The sequence below is a fragment of the Budorcas taxicolor genome, chromosome 1, assembly GCF_023091745.1.
Source record: "Budorcas taxicolor isolate Tak-1 chromosome 1, Takin1.1, whole genome shotgun sequence".
In the NCBI taxonomy this organism is placed as follows: domain Eukaryota; kingdom Metazoa; phylum Chordata; class Mammalia; order Artiodactyla; family Bovidae; genus Budorcas; species Budorcas taxicolor.
In genome coordinates, this window is record NC_068910.1 from 147,813,736 (window position 1) to 147,836,884 (window position 23,149).

The 23,149-nt window shown below is 36.9% G+C and overlaps 1 protein-coding gene across 6 annotated transcripts in view; it reads right to left on the bottom strand.

Moving 5' to 3' along the window:
- The window catches only part of YEATS2 (YEATS domain containing 2), a 108,029-nt gene that overhangs the window by 60,281 nt on the left and 24,599 nt on the right, over nucleotides 1-23,149 (bottom strand). For all 6 annotated transcript variants that reach the window (XM_052654300.1, XM_052654254.1, XM_052654336.1 and 3 more), the window contains exons 3-7: nucleotides 22,216-22,313; nucleotides 21,610-21,702; nucleotides 18,551-18,796; nucleotides 16,764-16,879; nucleotides 5,283-5,444 (exon numbers count right to left, since the gene is read on the bottom strand). In XM_052654300.1, coding sequence (XP_052510260.1) covers nucleotides 5,283-5,444; nucleotides 16,764-16,879; nucleotides 18,551-18,796; nucleotides 21,610-21,702; nucleotides 22,216-22,313 — 715 coding nt within the window. The remainder of the gene's footprint in view (nucleotides 1-5,282; nucleotides 5,445-16,763; nucleotides 16,880-18,550; nucleotides 18,797-21,609; nucleotides 21,703-22,215; nucleotides 22,314-23,149) is intronic.

Genomic DNA, 23,149 nt, shown 5'->3' on the forward strand with positions numbered 1-23,149 from the left:
CCACTGTAGTGATGGACACCAGTTTTGGCCAATCAGCATAATACTCTACTTCAGATTTCCTCAGGGCTGGGCAATTGCTGGTGAGGATGACCAGTTTTGCTTTGCCTTGTCTGATCATTTTCAGAGTTTGCTTGTAGCCTAGCATATACTTTTCACTTTTCTTAACCAGCTGAAGCCCAGAGTTGATTGACTCCAGTGACTCTGTTATTTTCTTTGCGGCCACCATCTTCTGGTCTTAGGTACAGGATGTCCCCAACCAAGAGCATCTGCCAGGATGGCCAGGGAGCAAGAAAGGGCTTACATTTCTGAAGAGCTCTGTTATAAAAAAAGATTTCATTTTCCTCCTGCAAGTCGTATGCTTTCTGCAATCACAAATAAATTCTTCCTCCATTAGACCTTCAAAAAATCTAAAACATTCCACTAAGCTGTCCACCCTGAAGGGTAAACACATTCTGTTCCTTGTAACAGCAGTAGAAGCAAATACTTATATTATTTAGCATAATCCTACTACTCTTCTAAGCCCTTTGTATCTATTAACTAATCTAATCTTTATAACCACAATATGAAACATCCTGAGACACAGTGAGGCTAAGTAACTAGCTGAAGGTCACATAGCAATTAAGTAGTGAATCTGAGATTTTATCTCAAGTAACAGGCTCCAGAGTGCCGGCCCCCAACCCCCACCCCCGTGATCCTTTTTTTTTTTAAATGATACAATTTGAAGAGGCTCACTAGGACAGTCCTTTGGGGGCCTAGTCCATTGTAGTCTCTCACATACAAAGGCCAGGAATATTCTAACACCGGAACCATGTGTTCTTCATGTTTGAAATCCCTGTATCAAGTCCTAAGCCTAGCAAACATGTAGTGACTATCTTGTGCCTTAAATCAAAGTTACAGTCACAGCTTTTAGAAAGTTGGCTAAGGATGGCCATAGCAACTGAACTTAATGGAAAACAGATGGTTTGTCGGAGCAGACTCTACCCATGCTCTTCATCAGGTAATGTGCTCTGACAAGGAGACTCACAGTGCATGGGAAACACACATACACTTTGGTTCAGAGAGATTATCCTTAAATTTCAAGTCAGCTGAAAAGATTTCACCTACTCATCACATTACTCTAGATACTTTGACACAAGAAACATCTTAAAAGTCTCGTAAAGAACATAGAGTTAAATTAAATCAAGAACACAGGTTAATGTTCTGTCATACCTGAAGTTTAAAGTTCAGTTCTAAGGAGAATATTTTAAGAATACAGATAAACTGGAATGTGCCAGAGAATATAACCTGGAGGGCAGAGGAATACAAAGTCACATAAACAACTGAAACAAATGTGGATGTCTGGCTTGGAGGAAAACAGAAGAGACCTAACAGTGCTCTCAAAATATCTGAACAACAGCTATATGGAAGAGAGTTTATAATGATTCTGTGTGGTGTCACAAAATGTATGGAAGTGTACTGGTTAGAAGTTAAAGGAAGTTAGGACTCTCCTCAATATAATTCAGTTCAGTCGCTCAGTTGTGTCCGACTCTTTGAGACCCCATGGACTGCAGCATGCCAGGCTTCCCTGTCCATCATCAATTCCCGGAGCTTGCTCAAACTCATGTCTATCAAGTCCGTGATGCCATCCAACCATCTCATCCTCTGTCATCCCCTTCTCATCCCACCTTCAATCCTTCCCAGCATCAGGGTCTTTTCCAATGAGTCAGTTCTTTACATCAGATGGCCAAGTATTAGAGCTTCAGCATCAGTCTTTCCAATGAATATACAGGACTGATTTCCTTAGGATAGACTGGTTGGATCTCCTTGCAGTCCAAGGGACTCTCAAGAGTCTTCTCCAACACCACAGTTAGAAAGCATCAATTCTTAGGTGCTCAACTTTCTTTATAGTCCTCAATATAATTAAAAACTTCCAAACAAACATAGCCACTTACAAATAGAAAGGCCCACATCACGAATTCATCATTCACTCAGCATGAAATGAGCATTTACTATATGCTAGGCATGATTCTAGATAAAGACAATTAAGAAAAATTCCCAAACATCCAGAAGTTCTGAATCTAGTAAGGGAGACATACATGTAAATTAGTAAGTGTAATAACAAATTTATATACATTACTTGCTATGAAAACAGAGGTATGGTTGATCATTAACAAACTGTTTCTCTAGAAACACACACAAGCAAGGTTCTCTTTTAAAATACTATTTAAAAATCATAGTATTGTACTTAATAAAACATACAGTAAAGTATGCTCTTGGGAAAGGTATGTGGTAACAGTTTAATTCACAACCTGTGAAAAACTTAACTGGTCAGACATAGCACCACAGCTAATTATGGAATACTGTCAAAGTGGCATGAGTCAAACAGAAAATGTGAAACCTCATAAATTTCACAAAACAAAGTTCATTTACAATTAACAGAAGACACTCTAGATGTAAAAGACAAGAGAGAAATTTGACAAGGAGCTATGGCATGATCTCTCCCCTAGATTTCCTCAGACTTAAAATACAATCTGATAAACGTGACCTTTACCTACAGATTGGGTTTCTTAGTAAATATAATTTCATATATTACTGCATGATACTTCTCTACAACCTAAAGGAAGCCATGTGTTTCACAAAGTCCAATTCTTGGGATGAGAACTGAGAAATAACATGGGCACTGATTTGCATCATCAAAGTATTCGGGTTTTACATAATGATCTTCTAACCCCACTTTTAGTAAATCAGATGTTTATCATCAATAAAAAAATATGATTAATACATTTTAACTGATTCACATGTTTTATATTAAATAAAATGCTTTCCTAAAACAGTGTTGTTGTTGTTGCTGTTTTATTGTATGGAATTTTTTGCCTGGACATTAAGACATATTTTTTATATTAATATTTATATCTTTATGGACAAAGTGCTTTTTAAACTCACCTACTATTTCTTAACAAAATCACTAAAATATCTGTACTTAAACAATAGGCTAATTTGGAGTTAGGATATCTAAACTCAGAAAATACTGTTAATCTTAAGTTATCTTGAAGTACAAAATATTGTTACTATTCCAAGAATTCAAGTAAACAATCATTTACTTGTATTTTAACCCCTGTAAGAAAGTAGGGCAAGGAAGGAATCATTGAGAAAGTTAACTTCTGAGTTATATCTTAAAGAATAAACGGCAGATCTTAAGAAAGACAGCTACACTGTGTACACATAAGCATATGTATGTGTGTATAAGCAAAGAAGACAGACAATAGGAAGATGGTATTCCTAGCAAAGAAAACAAATCTAGGTCACCAGTGGAATTCTAGGTGAGGCTAGATGAGCTGTACTGGGTATTTCTAAAAGGTTTCATGAATCAGGTATAGACTGAAACAAAATCACAAGGTTTTTTCAACTCTAATGTCTGAGAGCCCATGAATGTACTTGCTCCTTTATCAATCTGTACCATTAGAATAAAACAGAACAGCAACACTTTTCCAAGGTTCTATCAAATGAAATATGTCAAGAAAATAAAGGAAGTAAAAGAAAAAAACCTTGTTTGCACTGGAAAACTCTTACACTGATTCATTCTCTTGGGTAGACAAGATAGAAAGATTCAATATCATGAAAAGTATGAAAATTAATCATTAATTCAATGTGATTTCAATCCATAAATCAACACTTAGAATCTAAAGTAACCTGGAACAACATATGTACTCAAGAATGACCAAGACAAAAATTGTAGAATAATAATAATGATGATGATCAGGGGAACATACTCTACCTAAGATCAGCATATTCTATTAAGCGAAACAATTAAAATAGTATAGTATTAGTACAGGAATCAAATTAACAAAATCTAGCATCAGATCCATGTTTTTATGAGAATTAAGTGCATATTAAAGGACAGATCAGCTGATAATATATATCTAAATATCCATATGAAGAATATAAATGTTCTGTACTAGCTACAAAATCTCATTTCCAAGTATTTGACTTTTTCACCAACGCCTATCCTCCAGCTCCATTTCTAATCTATTTATTAGAAATAGATTTATTTTTTGACCCCCACAGAGATTTTCATTTCTTGTCCATAACAGTTTTCACTACCCATTACTGCTATTATGTAATCTCCCAATGTAATCTCCTTCTCTCCTTACTCAGCTTAGATTCCATGGTATATCACTACCATATTATTATTATTAAAGTAAGGAAATCAATGAACTAGGAGACCAAGGTTTTGGAAGACTTGTCTATCTGCATGCCAAAGTCCTAAGAGTGATGGCAAGAGTACTGGTAGAGAGAATATCAGCACACTAGGTGCTACAATTGTTTTTGAAAGAGGAATGACTAGGAAATCAGTAAATGCTCCCAAAAAGGAGAAGCAGCAGATCTTATAAAATTTCAAAGGAGCAGAAGTTTTTAGAGAAAAGAAGGGGAAAACTGGTCTGGAAGCCACAAATACAAGCAAGACAGACAAGCACCCATTTCTAGAACCAATGGTATATACGGTGTGTAAGAGGGAAAAAAACAAAAACAAAAACAAAAGTTACCACTTGAAAGTTTTCTCAGGAGAAACAGTGTTCTCAGGAATTAGTCAGGTTTTACTTCAGAGTCAGGAGTGCTCTAAAGGAATGTTCCGAGGAAAGCTGAAGATACAGGAGATTTCACTGATAATAAACCAGAACCACTTCTACAATACATTCATATAGTGAACATATGTGTGATAGGTAACATCACATATAGATATGAACAATACACCTAAATGAAACAAATTTTACAAGAGTGTATATATATATATAATGTGTGTGTTTGTGTGTGTATAAAATCATTCCATCTTTGTGAAATAATCACAACAAAAAACTTCAATAGCTCTGTTAGATTAAAAACAGAGAAAAAAATATCATTAAAGGTTACTTCTGAGAGGGTAAGATCATGGGGAACTTAAAACATTAAGTATTTCTATAAAGTCAGAATCCTTTATTCAGTTCTAATATATTCTGATAATCATAAAAACAGTAACATTTTTATATTTATCTATATCTATATAAACAAATTATTTCCAGAGGAGAGGAGAATAAGCTGGTGTAATTCATATGGTAACAACCTGACAGGTGGGGATGGTACCTGTTCAGTGAGACAGACATCTGCAATAAAGAACCACAGCTAAAATTATATTGCGACTAAAAGTCAAAGCTGAATAAATTATTAATAATACAAGAATTTCAAAGGTGTGTTCTTGAGTTAAACCACTTTCCTTCCACTTCAGTAATTCTGTACTTCTCAGGTTTAATAACTCAAATAGTGCTCACCTAACTTCCACAAGGTCATTTGGTTTATAGCTGGGATGAAGAAAGAACCAAACTTTCTTGACAAAATGATTAATACTGGGTTCTCTACGAGAGCCTCGGACATATACCATCCATTTGTGGGTTGACTGGTCATTTTCTTCTCTCTTATCAGGAGGTATATACCTAGAGTAGGGAGAAAAAAAAAAAGACTTGAAATCTTTGTTCCTAACAAACCAATTAACTACTACTTAAAACAAGATTAAAAATCAATTACAAGAAGGAAATGGGAAAATTTACACATACATAAAGAGTAGACAACATACTACTTACCAATTAATAGGGGAAAAAAGAAATCAAAAGAGAAATTAAAAAAATACCTAGAGACATCTGAAAATGGAAATAGAACATACCAAAACGGCAGTGATGCAGCAAAAACAGTTCTAAGAAGGAAGTTTATAGAGATAAATGCCTACATAAAGAAAAAAAGATCTCAAATTAACAACCTAATTTTATACCCTAAGGAACTAGAAAGAGAAAAACAAACTAAACCCTAAGTTAGGAAAAGGAAAGAAATAACAAAGATCAGAGTGGAAACAAAGACTAAAAACACAATAGAAAAGGCCAAAGAAAGAAGAGTTGGTTTTCTGAAAAGATAAAATAGACAAATTTTATCTTTACACAGACTTACCAAGAGGAGGGACTCAAACAAATAAAATTATAAATTAAAGAGGAGATGTTATAACTGATACCACACAAACACAAAAGATCATAAAAGACTAAGAACAATTACACATCAACAAACTGGACAACTTAGCAGTAATGAATAAAACCTAGAAATAGACACCCTACCCAGACTGAATGGTGAAGAAATAGAAATCTGAACAGAACAGTTACTAGTAAGGAGACTGAATCAGCAAACAAAAACCTCCCAACAAAGTACATTCCAGGACCAGTGGTTTAAAGGGTGAATTCTACCAAACAGATAAAGATTTTATTCCAATCCTCAACCTCTTCCAAAAAATAAAAGAAGAGGGAACACTCAATGATCTCATTTTATGAAGCCAAAATTACCAATACCAGAGCCAAGTGAGGATATTACAAGAAAAGGAAATTATAAGCCAGTGTCCCTGATAAAGGGCTTCCCAGGTGGCTCAGTGGTCAAGAATCTGCCTGCGAATGCAGGAGATGTTGGTTCAATCCCTGGGTTGGCAAGATCTCCTAGAGAAGAAAATGGCAACCCACACCAGTATTCTTGCCTGGGAAATCCCATGGGCAATGGAGCATGGCAGAGTACAGTTCATGGGGTCACAAAAGAGTCATACATGACTGAGTGACTAAACAACAATCCTTGATAAAAGTAAATGCAAAATTCTTCAACAAAACATTAGCAAACAGAATTCAACAGGACTTTAAAAGTATCATACAACATGAGCAAGTGAGATTTATTCCAGGCATACAAGGATGGTTTGACATCTACAAATCAATGCAACACATCACACTAATGAAATGAAGGCTAAAAATTATGTAATCATCTCAAAAGATGCAGTAAAAGCATTTGACAAAGTTCAGTATCTATTCATAATAAAAATTCTCAACTGCATATAGAGGAAGCATTTCTTAAAATAATAAAGCCACACATGACAAGCCCACAGCTAAGATCATACTGAATGGTGAAAGCCAGAAGACTTTCCTCTAAGATCAGGAACAAGACAAGGATGTCCACTACTGCCATTTTTATTCAACACAGTACTATAAGTCCTAGCCAGAGCAATTAGACAAAAAAAAAAAAAAAAAAGAAGAAGAAGAAATAAAAGGCAAACTGAAAAGGAAGAAGTAAAATTCTCTCTATTTGCACAAAACATAATATCATACATAGAAAAACCTAAAGACTCCATCACAAAACTATTAAATGAATTCAGTAGAGTTGTAGGATATAAAATCAACATTAAAAAATCAGTTGTTTCTATATACTGACAACAAACTACCAGAAAGAGAAACTGACAATAATTTCATTTACAACAGCATCAAATACAATAAAACACTTAGCAATTTAACCAGAGGTAAAAGATCTGTACACTGAAAACTGTAAGACACTATCAACTATACGTCAGTAAACAAAAATAAAACTAAAAATCTGTAAGACACTGATGAAAGAAACTGAAGAAGGCATGGATATTCTGTGCTCAACAACTGGAAAAACAGTTAAAATGTTCATATTACAATGCAATCTCTATCAAAATTCCGATGGCATTTTTTACAAATAGAAAAACAATCCTAAAATCTATGTGCAACGAGAAAAGATTCTGAATAGCCAAATCAATCATGAGAACTAAGATAAAAGCTGAAGGCATCATGTTTCCTGGTTTCAAACTATATTACAAAGCTACAGCAATCAAAATGGTGTTGTACTGGAATAAAAACACATAAACCAATGCCACAAAATAGAGAGAGAAGAAATAAACTCACACTGGTCATTAATTTCCAATGAGGAAGCTAATATATACAGTGAGGGAAAGGATAGTTTCAATAAATGGTGCTGGGAAAACTGAAAAGCCACATGCAAAAGAATGAACTGAACCTCTATCCACACCAGACCCAAAATCGACCCAAAATGGATTCACAAGTTAAATTTAAGACCTAAAACCATAAAACTGGAAGAAAGTATAAAGGGCAAGCTTTTTTATATCTGTCTGGGCAACGATTTTTTAGATCTGACACCAAAAACAGAGGCAGTAACAGGACACTAATAGATGGAGAAATATACCATGTTCATGGATCAGAAGAATCAATATAGTGAAAAAGAGTATACTACCCAAAGCAATCTACAGATTCAATGCAATCCCTATCAAGCTACCAGCCATATTTTTCACAGAACTAGAACAAATAATTTCAAGATTTGTATGGAAATACAAAAAACCTCAAATAGCCAAAGCAATCTTGAGAAAGAAGAATGGAACTGGAGGAATCAACTTGCCTGACTTCAGGCTCTACTACAAAGCCACAGTCATCAAGACAGTATGGTACTGGCACAAAGACAGAAATATAGATCAATGGAACAAAACAGAAAGCCCAGAGATAAATCCACACACATATGGACACCTTATCTTCGACAAAGGAGGCAAGAATATACAATGGAGTAAAGACAATCTCTTTAACAAGTGGTGCTGGGAAAACTGATCAACCACTTGTAAAAGAATGAAACTAGATCACTTTCTAACACCATACACAAAAATAAACTCAAAATGGATTAAAGATCTAAATATAAGACCAGAAACTATAAAACTCCTAGAGGAGAACACAGGCAAAACACTCTCCGACATACATCACAGCAGGATCCTCTATGATCCACCTCCCAGAATACTGGAAATAAAAGCAAAAATAAACAAATGGGATCTAATTAAAATTAAAAGCTTCTGCACAACAAAGGAAAATATAAGCAAGGTGAAAAGACAGCCTTCTGAATGGGAGAAAATAATAGCAAATGAAGCAACTGACAAACAACTAATCTCAAAAATATACAAGCAACTTATGCAGCTCAATTCGAGAAAAATAAACGACCCAATCAAAAAATGGGCCAAAGAACTAAATAGACATTTCTCCAAAGAAGACATACGGATGGCTAACAAACACATAAAAAGATGCTCAACATCACTCATTATTAGAGAAATGCAAATCAAGACCACAATGAGGTACCACTTCACACCAGTCAGAATGGCTGTGATCCAAAAGTCTGCAAGCAATAAATGCTGGAGAGGGTGCAGAGAAAAGGGAACCCTCTTACATTGTTGGTGGGAATGCAAACTAGTACAGTCACTATGGAGAACAGTATGGAGATTCCTTAAAAAACTGCAAATAGAACTGCCTTATGACCCAGCAATCCCACTGCTGGGCATACACACTGAGGAAACCAGAATTGAAAGAGACACGGGTACTCCAATGTTCATTGCAGCACTGTTTATAATAGCCAGGACATGGAAACAACCTAGATGTCCATCAGCAGATGAATGGATAAGAAAGCTGTGGTACATATACACAATGGGGTATTACTCAGCCATTAAAAAGAATACATTTGAATCAGTTCTAATGAGATGGATGAAACTGGAGCCAATTATACAGAGTGAAGTAAGCCAGAAAGAAAAACACCAATACAGTATACTAACACATATATATGGTATTTAGAAAGATGGTAATGATGACCCTGTATGTGAGACAGCAAGAGACACAGATGTGTAGAGCAGACTTTTGGACTCTGTGGGAGAGGGAGAGGGTGGGATGATTTGGGAGAATGGCATTGAAACATGTATACTATCATGTAAGAAATGAATCGCTAGTCTATGTTCGATGCAGGATACAGGATGCTTGGGGCTGGTGCACAGGGATGATCCAGGGAGATGATATGGGGTGGGAGGTGGGAGGGGGGTTCATGTTTGGGAACTCGTGTACATCGTGGCAGATTCATGTCAATGTATGGCAAAACCAATACAGTATTGTAAAGTAAAATAAAGCAAAAATAAAAATTTATTTAAAAAAAAACACAGAGGCAATAAAACCAAAACAAGTAGAACTACATCAAACTAAAAAGCATTTGTACATGAAAGGAAACCACCAACAAAATGAAAAGACAACCTATGGAATGGAAAAAGATACTTCTAAATCATGTATCTGATAAAGGGTTAATATTCAAAACATGAAGAACTCACAAAATAGCAAAACAAAGACAAAACAAAAATATCTAATTTATAAATAGGCAGAGGATCAAACTAAACTTCCAGTTATAAACAAGTCATGTAATGTATAGGTAATGTATAGCTATGGTGACAGATGGTAACTAGACTTATTGTGGTAATCATTTTGCAATATATAAAAATATCAAATCATTATGCTGTCTACCTAAAACAAGTATAATGTTGCTAGATCAATTGTACTTCAATTAAACAAAACTGTTTTTAAGGAGATAGATAAACATATTAACATACACACAGGAATATTATTCAGTCCTAAGAAAAAAGTAAATCCTGCCATTTTTGACAACATGGATAGACCGACCTTGATGGCATTATGGTAAGTGAAATAAGTCAAGCAAAGAAAGACAAATACTGCTTGGTATCACTTCTATGTGAAATCTAAGAAGAAAAATCAAACTCATAGAAGCAGAATAGAAAAATGGTTATCAGGAGCTGAAGAGTTGGAGAAAATTTTCCATTTAAAAAAACCCTAAAATTCAGGCAATATTTAACAGCCATATTACCTAACCAAAGTAAGTCTTTGCAGTTAACCCTTTTCTTTAAACTTTTTTTTTGGGGGGGAGGTCTGAAGAGGCAATCCCTTGAAGCTTTTGTTTTGTTTTCTAATTACCATCAGGCAATTAAAAAAAAAATCCTGCTTTTCCTGCTAAGTGGGTACACTAGGTAGAAACAAACTAGCATACTTTATTCCTGAGTTAGGAAACCTCTAGCCTGTGGGGTGATTTCATTCAGGTTCAAAAGTTAGAACTCTGAACTCTTCTGTTTCCTACTCATTGCTGTCAAGGTTGCCAGTGGTTTCTTTGTTTTTAAAGAAAACAAGTCATTTCCTTAAGTACAGACCATGGCAAAACTTGAATCCTCAGCCCTTCCTTTTGCGGCTCTGGCTTTACTTCATTAAAGAAAGAAAGAAAGTGAAGTCACTCAGCTGTGTCCGACTCTTTGCCACCCCACGGACTATAGCTTACCAGGCTCCTCCATCCATGGGATTTTCCAGGCAAGAATACTGGAGTGGGTCGCCATTTACTTCATGAGACCCCCTTATAACATTCTGTTGGAAAATATGGTCATGGCCTTCTGTACATTCATCTATGTCTATGGTTATCCTTAGCGATACAGTGGGCCAAGTTGCCTAACCCAGTTTTTCTTTAGGCGTACTCATGTCCTATCTTTATCTTTGCTCTTCCATATATAAAAGCCAGCCCTATTAGCATTTTAATCAGAATATCTACATATCAACTTAGGAAGAAGAGTTATCTTTACAACACTGAGCTTTCCTATCCATGAACATGCCATACTGCTCTAATCATTTAGTTCCTTCATGTGTTTCAATAAAATTTTTATTTTCATAAAAGGCCAGCATATCTTCTATTATGCTACATTTATTGCTAGAGTAAATGTATTTTTTAAAAGTTGTCTTCTGTAAGTTTGTCATACAGAAACAATCAACTTCTGTGTATTGATGATGATGATATTTAGCTGCTAAGTCATGTCCAACTCTTTTGCGATCCCACGGACTATAGCCTACCATACTCCTCTGTCCATGGGATTTCAGGCAAAAATAGTGGAGTGGGTTGCCATTTCCCTCTCCAGGAGGTGTTCCCGACCCAGGGACTGAACCCGCATCTCCTGCATTTTGGCAGGCAGATTCTTTACTACTGAGCCACCAGGGAAGCCCTCCTCACTACTTTCAAAGTTTAAATCTCTATGTCTTTTCTCTTAGTTGTTATCTTAGATACTCTAACAAGTATTCTTAACAAAGTCTAAAGTAAATCAATATTTTTACCCTCTTCCAGAACAAACAAGGACTTTATAACTCTCATGCCAATCATTCCGCTTTATTTATAAAGTCCACCTGCCCTTAAAGCCCAAAACCCACAAATTACACAGAATTGTTTGAAAATGTCAGTAACTGTTTCTCCGCAGTCTTTTCGTGGCCTGGTGAGCCTACCTGAATTTCTAGTTTTGGCCTTTTCTGGGCTGACATGTCTTGTACTATATGTGAGACCTCAACACGACACATTAGTTCCCTTAGCTAAATGCATGCTAATTCTAAAATAACTTGTAAAATAGAAACCTAATTGCCTTAGTCATATTTTATGCTTCCATTTAAATACTACAAAGACTACTGAGCATCTTTGTATTATCCTTAGATTCTTAATGTACTTTCTGTTTGTTATCAGTGGTTCATTAACTGGGATTTGGAAGACTCCTCTGACATCTGATTCCCCTCCCCAGATATTCAGTGTAATTCTGAATCCTTTAGTTTCAATAATTGAATCTAATGTAAATTTTCATAAATATATCAATTTATTCACCAATCAACATTTACTGAACACCAACTACTGCAAGATACAAAAACAAAAGATACATTTTCTAAAGAGATTCCAGTCTGATTTGGAAAAGATATATGAAAACTGGAAATAACGACATAATGTGACAAAAATGACAAGCAGCACAGAGGAAATGCCTAGTGAGGAGAAGAGCAAATAAAGTTTTGTGAGGAGATAACAGGGGTGGAGACCGAGAGTGCCAGGCTGTGTCGGCACAGGTGCAGCCGAGAGGAGCTACCCCACCTCTGACATCAGGGGTGGCGGCCAAGAGGAGCTACCACACGTCCAGGGTCAAGGGTGGCGGCTGGAGGAGGTACCCCCCACCTGAGGTCAGGGGCGGTGGCCAAGAGGAGCAACCACACGTCCAAGGAGCGGCAGCTCCGTGGGCACAGGAGGGATGAGAGGAGCTACTCCACGTTCAAGGTCAGGAGGGGCGGCCGTGAAGAGATACCCTAGTCCAAGGTAAGAGAAACCCAAGTAAGACGGTAGGCGTTGTGAGAGGGCATCAGAGGGGAGATACACTGAAACCATAACCACAGTAAACTAGCCAATCTGATCACACGGACCACAGCCTTGTCTAACTCAATGAAACTAAGCCATGCCATGTGGGGCCACCCAGGACGGGCGGGTCATGATGGAGAGGTCTGACAGAATGTGGTCCACTGGAGAAGGGAATGGCAAACCACTTCAGTATTCTTGCCTTGAGAACCCCATGAACAGTATGAAAAGGCAAAATGATAGGATACTGAAAGGGGAACTCCCTGGGTCAGTAGGTGCCCAATATGCTACTGGAGATCAGAGGAGAAATAACTCCAGAAAGAATAAAGGGATGGACCCAAAGCAAAAACAATATCCAGCTGTGGATGTGACTGGTGATAGAAGCAAGGTCCGATGCTGTAAACAGCAATATTGCATAGGAACCTGGAATGTCAGGTCCATGAATCAAGGCAAATTGGAAGTGGTCAAACAGGAGATGCCAAGGGTGAACGTCAACATTCTAGGAATCAGTGAACTAAAATGGACTGGAATGGGTGAATTTAACTCAGATGACCATTATATCTACTATTGTGAGCAGAAATCCCTTAAAAAAAATGGAGTAGCCATCATGGTCAACAAAAGAGTCCGAAATGCAGTACTTGGATGCAATCTCAAAAACGACAGAATGATCTCTGTTTATTTCCAAGGCAAATCATTCAATATCACGGTGATCCAAATCTATGCCCCAATCAGTAACACTGAAGAAGCTGAAGTTGAACAGTTCTATGGAGACGTACAAGACCTTCTAGAACTAACACCCAAAAAAGATGTCCTTTTCATCATAGGGGACTGGAATGCAAAAGCAGGAAGTCAAGAAACACCTGGAATAACAGGCAAATTTGGCCTTGGAGTATGGAATGAAGCAGGGCAAAGGCTAATAGAGTTTTGCCAAGAGAATGCACTGGTCATAGCAAACACCCTCTTCCAACAACACAAGAGAAGACGCTACACATGGACATCACCAGGTGGTCAACACCGAAATCACACTGATTATATTCTTTGCAGCCAAAGATGGAGAAGCTCTATACAGTCAGCAAAAAACAAGACCGGGAGCTGACTGTGGCTCAGATCATGAACTCCTTATTGCCAAATTTAGACTTAAATTGAAGAAACTGGGGAAAACCACTAGACCATTCAGGTATGACCTAAATCAAATCCCTTATGATTATTCAGTGGAAGTGAGAAATAGATTTAAGGCACTAGATCTGATAGAGTGTCTGATGAACTATGGACAGAGGTTCATAACATTGTACAGAAGACAGGGATCAAGACCATCCCCAAGGAAAAGAAATGCAAAAAAAGCAAAATGGCTATCTGAGGAGGCCTTACAAAAAGCTGTGAAAAGAAGAGAAGCAAAAAGCAAAGGAGAAAAGGAAAGATATAAGCATCTGAGTGCAGAGTGCCAAAGAACAGCAAGAAGAGATAAGAAAGCCTTCCTCAGCAATCAACGCAAAGAAATAGAGGAAAACAACAGAATGGGAAAGACTAGAGATCTCTTCAAGAAAATCAGAGATACCAAGGGAACATTTCATGCAAATGAAATAAAAGCTCAATAAACGACAGAAATGGTAAGGACCTAACAGAAGCAGAAGATATTAAGAAGAGGTGGCAAGAATACACAGAAGAACTGTACAAAAAAGAACTTCACGACCCAGATAATCACAATGGTCTGATCACTCACCTAGAGCCAGATATCCTGGAATGTGAAGTCAAGTGGGCCTTAGAAACCATCACTACGAACAAAGCTAGTGGAGGTGATGGAATTCCAGTTAAGCTATTTCAAATCCTGAAAGATGATGCTGTGAAAGTGCTGCACTCAATATGCCAGCAAATTTGGAAAACTCAGCAGTGGCCACAGGACTGGAAAAGGTCAGTTTTCATTCCAATCCCAAAGAAAGGCTATGCCAAAGAATGCTCAAACTACCACACTATTGCACTCATCTCACACGCTAGTTAAGTAAGGCTCAAAATTCTCCAAGCCAGGCTTCAGCAATACATGGAACCATGAAATTCCAGATGTTCAAGCTGGTTTTAGAAAAGGCAGAGGAACCAGAGATCAAATTGCCAGCATCTGCTGGATCATGGAAAAAGCAAGAGAGTTCCAGAAAAACATCTATTTCTGCTTTATTGACTATGCCAAAGCCTTTGACTGTGTGGATCACAATAAACTGTGGAAAATTCTGAAAGTGATGGGAATACCAGACCACCTGACCTGCCTCTTGAGAAACCTGTATGCAGGTCAGGAAGCAACAGTTAGAACTGGACATGGAACAACAGACTGGTTCCAAATAGGAAAAGGAGTGTGTCAAGGCCGTATATTGTCACCCTGCTTATTTAACTTCTATGCAGAGTACATCATGAGAAATGCTGGGCTGAAAGAAGCACAAGCTGGAATCAAGATTGCCAGGAGAAATATCAATAACCTCAGATATGCAGATGACACCACCCTTATGGCAGAAAGTGAAGAGGAACTAAAAAGCCTCTTGATGAAAGTCAAAGAGGAGAGTGAAAAAGTTGGCTTAAAGCTCAACATTCAGAAAATGAAGATCATGGCATCTGGTCCCATCACTTCATGGCAAATAGATGGGGAAACAGTGGGAACAGTGGCAGACTTTATTTTTTGGGCTCCAAAATCACTGCAGATGGTGACTGCAGCCATGAAATTAAAAGACGCTTACTCCTTGGAAGGAAAGTTATGACCAACCTAGATAGTATATTGAAAAGCAGAGATATTACTTTGCCAACAAAGGTCCATCTAGTTAAGGCTATGGTTTTTCCAGTAGTCATGTATGGATGTGACAGTTGGACTGTGAAGAAAGCTGAGCACCGAAGAATTGATGCTTTTGAACTGTAGTGTTGGAAAAGACTCTTGAGAGTCCCTTGGACTGCAAGGAGATCCAACCAGTCCATCCTAAAGGAGATCAGTCCTGGGTGTTCTTTGGAAGGACTGATGCTGAAGCTGAAACTCCAATACTTTGGCCACCTCATGCGAAGAGTTGACTCATTGGAAAAGACCCTGATGCTGGGAGGGATTGGGGGCAGGAGGAGAAGGGGAGGACACACGATGAGATGGCTGGATGTAATCACCAACTCGATGGAGATAAGTCTGAGTGAACTCCAGGAGTTAGTGATAGACAGGGAGGCCTGGCATGCTGTGATTCATGGGATCGCAAACAGTCGGACACGACTGAGCAACTGAACTGAACTGACTGAACATTCTTAAGCTGTTGAAGATTTATGTCTTTACCCATTCCTAAACACTTGGCAAAAATGATGATGCTCCTACTAGACAGCATGAGACACACCATTAGATAGCCCTTTAGCTTGGAGGAATTCCGTCTTCAAGACCTGCTGTATAACCTTTTGTTATACATTTAAAACATTTCAATTTGAGCAACCAAACAAACATTTTTAGGAATTAGGTAAGGCCCCTAACGATAGAACTAAATCAGAAGTCAAAGTTCCTCCAAAGTTATCCACACTTACATGCTTAATAAAATATATAAAAGTGGGACTTCCCTGGTGGTCCAGTGGTTGGGACTCTGTGCTCCCTACGCAGGGGCCTGGGTTCGATCCCTGGTCAGAGAACTAGATCTCACATGCTTCAACTAAGACCTGGCACAACCAAATAAGTGTTTTTAAAAAATACATAAAACTTCATGTCTGCAAAAAGTTTTTTTTACTAAGCACAATTTTATTCCATGTCAAAGATGAACAGACACACTGAAGCAGTCTCAAGTTTCTGGACCTTCATTTACTTTTAAAACAACTAAGAGTCTGGGAAAAAGAATTCCTGAAGCCTATTCCTACTGTAATACTATGATAATAATACGCCAGCGTATTACCAAAACTGGATGACTGAAAATGAGACAATTCAACTGAATACTCACTTGGACACATTGCCCACTACTATTGTTTTCTTTACAAAAAGTCGTGAAGTCTCATCTCCTGTAAGATCAGTATTCCGCTGCTCTGTTTTATGGGAGCCAGCAATACTAGAAGTGTCCTAGAAAAAAATCATAATCAAATTTCATTTTCAATTTGGACAATTTTCAATAGGTAGAAACCACAAAATCATACAAGGTACAAATGGACTAACTCAATTTTTCTTTAATTACAAAATTCTCTGGTTTTATGGCTCCTCTGAGAGTATGAAAGAATAATTTTACTGTAATTTTTCTATTATAGAAAAAGTCTGTACACTGTAACTCCACATATATGTGTGCTTTTAATAGTCATACACAGTGGCTTTGTATATGCAAACAGGATGTGGAAGAATACACAGGAAACTACTACAAAGGTTACCTGTGGGAAATGGGAATGGGTGATAAGGTCAATAAAATTTACCTTTTTTCCAACCTTCTATACTATTACAAATTTTTCAGTATGAAGCAGTTTACACATAATGGTTAAGTTAAAGTTTGACTATGGAGAAAGACAGCCAGTGTTTAAGACTTGGACCTTACATTTACTGGATGTATCATCTTGGTAATCACTTAACTTCTCTGTCTCAGTTTCCTCATCTATAAAATAAGGGTGATAATAGTATGCATCTCAGATTGTATTGTACAGTTCTTAGAAAGTGCCTGGTACACAGTAAACACTAAGTATGTTACATGAACATGAGCATGTATATTACATAAAAGATAGCAGGTTTCTGAATCCTATGACTAGCATGACCTAAATTAATCTTAATTAAAAAAGAAAAACATGCAGTATTTCCGCATAAGTTATACAACAACTAAATCCAAATATTAACAGTTTTGATTTGGGGTAGTACAATTATGAATGACTTTTCTGTTCTCCCTTACTTTTCTGTAGTTTAAAATTTTCAACAATGAACAGAATGAATTTGTAATCAGAATTTTTTTTTTTTGGAGTAGGGTGGGTGGGTCATGCCACACAGCATGTAGGATCCTAGTTTTCCCGACCAGGGACTGAACCCATGCCCTCTGCACTGGAAGTGCAGTCTTTTTTTTTTTTTGGAAGTGCAGCCTTAACCACTGGACTGCCAGGGAAGTCCCCAGAAAATATTTTTATAAAAAATAATCAAATCTTTGATGTCTGAGTATGTAGAAAGCAACCTAGGAATTTCCTCTATCACAGTACATCTGGTTGAGAAAAACCACTGGTCTTACCCAATGGGGATTTGATAGTCAAGTATAATACCAAGAATTTCAGAGCAGTGTGAGACGGGAATTCAAATAACAAACTGACAGGATCAAAGAGTAATGAACAGCTTTCAATTCTACTCATTATTTTTCAAGTTTCTTTCAGTTATTAAAGCATCTTAGAACATCAAATTTCAAAGAGGAACTACTGAAGAGACAGTGCTCTTGAGAGAATAAACTTGATAAAGTAGAAAGACCTTGGGCAAAGTTAAGGTACTGCCAACTCCTCAAGGTTTCTTTCCTACCCTATCTACATGAATGGCATCTGGGAGTTGGGTGACGATCAGAGATTTGAACTGTAAAGTCAGAAAGACAGAGGTTTGATTCTCAGTTCTGATACTTGTGGACAACTATAACCTTATCCTCATAGACACTGAGTTTCCCCATCTCTAAAAGTGATAATTAACTTATATTTATGGTTCCAATAAAATGAAATACTGTGTGCATACTTAATAAATATTGGTTCCCTTCTCTTTTGGCTCCCTTCCACCCATCCAACTATATACCCTTCCAGTATTTCGGCTTGGTCTCTGCTCCGTGTTGCTTGACAATCTTTCTTCTACATCCATATTGCTGTTAGTGTCTTTGTCAGACAGGAAGTCATTGTGTTGAGATAAAGAATCACTTTCTGAATGATTGGCTGATGGTGTTTCTGATCTCTGATTGGCAGGAGATGATGACCTAGATGGTGATTCCAAAAATTTCTTGATAGCAGGATGATTAAAAACCATTGTATCACATGTCTTTGATCCCTGCAAAAACGAAAGTAAGCAAAACAAACTTTAAATCATATCCAGCGAAAGTAGGCAAAAATTTGATCTTTCCAAAAACCCTTATCTATTTTGGGATCATGGCTGTGCTGTGCTTAGTCACTCAGTCATGTCTGACTCTTTGTGACCCCATGGACTATAGCCCACCAGGCTCTTCTGTCTACGGAACTCTCCAGGCAAGAATACTGGAGTGGGTAGCCATCCCCTTCTCCAGGGATCTTTCCGACCCAGGGACTAATCAGGTCTCCTGCACTGCAGGCAGATTCTTTACCTTCTGAGTCACCTACCCCCATAAAATAGAGACCAAATCAATAAAAAGTACAGAATGAGAAATAATTATGCAAAGGTCCTAACACTAAAAGCTAAAGATTCAAGTTCTCAGAAGGTAAATGAAAAGTAAAGATAAATATATATTAATAGTAACACATGGAAGTCAGATTTGACTTTAAAAAATAAGTCTCATATTGCTTGATTCAAATACATCATCCGCTCTAAATAAAACACTCCTGTAAAAAATAAAAAGATTTTTAAAAGCATATATAAAATGACTCCCACATAGGATAAAGTATAGTACAGTCCAGTACTTAAGCCAGCCTAGGCTATTTTTTGTGTCTTATTACTTACACAAAAAATAAGAAATGTTGTTACTTGATAACAGATATACTGTACTACTGATACACTGTAGTTACTTCCAAGAAGCAAGTTTTAGAAATTATTTAATTGAAATTAAAATAATTGTTTTAGTGAGTAAGAGAGTCAGAGGCTAGTGTTTCAGAGTTCAAAGCAACAAGGCCTAGTTTCAAAAATGAAAGTTTACTTTACGGCTATAAATGTATTTTGTTAGAGCAAACTAAAAATAAATTTTAAGTGGTAGATGATAATAGACAAAAACATACCTAAATATCCTTAAATAAATCCTAATCAGAATATAACAAAAATCAGTGCATTTCTAGACCATCAAATAGCACAGTTCAGTACTGTTAAATAGTTTTTTTAAAAAAAGGACAACAAAACATCAAATGAATAACCAGCTCTTCAGAGGAGCTACAGTCCTATGTAATGCAGCTGCCAGTGCTCAAAGTCCATCTTGTTGACTCCAATGGCAAGCTGTATAACAGATGACATTGGAATCTGCCCTCAGTTGAACAGTTATCTCCCACAAATTCTTGTCCACCTAGAACCTATGAATGTTTCTATTTGAAAATCAGTTCTTTTCAGATGTAATCAAGTTAAGATGATGTCATATTGGATTTGGGGAGGCCTCACTCTGGTAGCTCAGATGTAGGAGACCCAGATTCAATCCCTGGGTCGGGAAGATCTCCTGGAGAAGGAAATAGCAACCCACTCCAGTATTCTTGCCTGGAAAATCCCATGGATGGAGGAGCCTGGTAGGCTATAGTCCATGTGGTCGCAAAGAGTAGGACACGACTGAGCGACTTCACTTCACTTTCACTCAAATGACTAGTGTACTACAAGAAGGAAAGTTGGATACAAAAGAAAGAGAAGACACATAGAGAGAAAAGTCCATGTGAAGTTAAAGGCAGAAACTGGAATGATGCAGTACAAGCCAAGCAATGCCAGGTACTGCCAGTAACCACCAGATGTTAGGAGAAGAATCCTTCCCTAGAGTCTTGAGGGAGCATGGCCTACCCAACACACCTTGATCTTGGCCTGCTAGCTTCTAGAAGCATGAGATAATAAACTCCTGTTGTTTTAAGCTATCAGGTTTGTGGTAACTTGTTATGGTAGCCCAAGAAAAGTAGTTCAGACTCTAAAATGTAATACAGAAACTTCTGCTATCTAAGATTAATATCTATCTAACTACCATCTATCTATCTAACTACTATCTAAGATTAATCTCAAATAATGCTTCAAATTTCTCCAAGTATCATAGATACTCTAAAGCTCCACGGGATGACAAGAAGACCCATACATAACAGGTATCTCTTATCGGTAGAAACCACAGAGAATGACGCAAAGCAGTATGCTACCACACTCCCCTCCATGAACCCTGACTGAATCCTGTCAAAAAAAAAAAACAGCTTTGAAGATATTTTGGGGAAAACTGAGAAAAATCTGAATATGGATTGGTTATCAGATAATATTAGGGGCTCATCTCTTAGGTATTATGACTACATAGAAGACAATCTTAGGATTAAGTATTTAGGGATGAAGCATCATGATGCTTGGAACTTACTTTTTAAGGTTTCAAAGAAAAATAAAGATGATAAAGTAAACTTGGCAAATTGTTAAAATCGTTGAAGCTAAGTGATGCATAAACAAGTACTTATTTCACCTTTTCTATGTATTTGAAAATTTTCCAAAAAGTAGCCAGGAAAAAAATCAGGACTTCTTGAATAGGGTAAATCTACTGAAACTAAAAACTGCCATTCATTAGCAGTAAAAGGTCAGAGAAAAATCAATCGATCTATAATATACTCCAAAGCCAACTATAAGGAAATGAGAGGAATAAGGCAAGTTAAAACTGAGTTACACTCATCTTTGTATCTATACAACCTAACAACAGTGCTAAAAATTAGTTAAAGAAGAATTAAGTGAAAGAAAATAAAATGTTAGTTATCATTATTGACAGTGCAGAGGTATAACTGAAGGATATGAGTGAACACAATGATAACTGTATGTATTAATATATACCCAGGAAGGCAGGCTAGGCTTCTTGAATTCAAAAGGTCAATATGAGAAATTTTTGAAGGCAGGGATTCCACATCAACACTAATTTCTCTTCACACATCTATATTGGTGGCCAGAAATGACTGCTTATGAGGAAAACTTACCTCAGAAACTTTCAGAAGTCCTGCAGAAGCATAGTAGTTTGCAACAATGCAGGCACGAAGTTTATCCATCATCCTTCTTGCCTCAATTAGTCGCTAAAATAAATGTTAATTATTTTTAAAAATGGAAATAACAGAAAATATACACAAATGACTCATAAATAAGAAATGCAGATGACCCTGAAAAGTAATCAAAGAAAAACTAATAGAAATGACCATTCCCACCTCAGATTGGCAAAATATTTAAAAGGATGATGAAATATGATGTTTGCAAGAATATATAGACATATTAATAAATGTGTATATTCACTGAGAAATGTCCACAAAGACATTTATTTGTGGTTGTCCACAAAGCACAAGAGCAAACAGGAATTACCTTTTGTGATAGAATTTCAAGTGATTTTTTTCTTTATCTTTTTCCACCATTTCATTTGAAGGAAAAAAAAAAAAAACATAGATAGGTCTTTCTCCCGTGAAATGAGAAAGCACCTTTTAAAAGAACATCAGAGGGGAAAAATACACTATAATTCTACTTCAACAGATTTTAAAAGTTCATTACATACAGTTTTTTTTAATAGTTTTGTTTTTTTCACTGTAAGATCATTATACCTGGTCAATGACCTCAATTTCATGTTCCTTATTCTTCATTTCAAGTGCAAATTGTTCCTTGATAATAGTCTCAATTTTCTGCACAGCAGCATCTCGAGCTGCACAAAGAACATAAAATAATCCAAGTTAGTATGCAGTTAGTCAGTTGCTATCTTGATTCAAGCAACAAAAGCAATCCCGGAACAGTAACTCTGAAGTGGAGAAGCCTAATTATGATCACCACAACCAATAATGAACAGTTAACATCACTAATACTCAAGCAAACTGATATTATGTTTTCTGACATGATGCGCTGACAAGATTCCACCGCTCTGTGGCACTCCTTCTAAAAATGCTGCCTCTAACGACAGCGAACATCAGACAAACCTAAATTGAAGGATACTACAAAATTAACTGGCCTATATATTCAAATATTAAAGTCAAGAAAGACAAAGAAAAGTTGAAGTGACTACAAGAGACTAAGAGATATAACAACTAAACTAACTGCATGATTCTGGAGAGGGGGCAACAGTTATAATACTGGGACAACTAGTAAATCTTGAATGTGGACTGCAGATTAGATATGATGTAAAATGTTAAAATTTCCTACTTCTGATATTGTACTGTGGTTACATAAGAAATCTGTTCCAAGGAAATACACAAGTGTTTACAAGTGTCTTGGAGAAGGAAATGACAACCCACTCCAGTATTCTTGCCTGGAAAATCCCATGGACTGAGGAGCCTGGTAGGCTACAGTCCATGGGGTCGCAGAGTTGGACACGACTGAGCGACTTCACTTCACTTTACAAGTGTTTAATATATCTTCTGATGATTTAGAAAAAATGATGTGCATATATATCTGCTTGCATAAATGCACTTGTGTGTTTGGGTTGGGGGTGGGAGGAAAGAATGATAAACCAAATGAGGCAAAATGAAAACAACTGGTAAATTAATC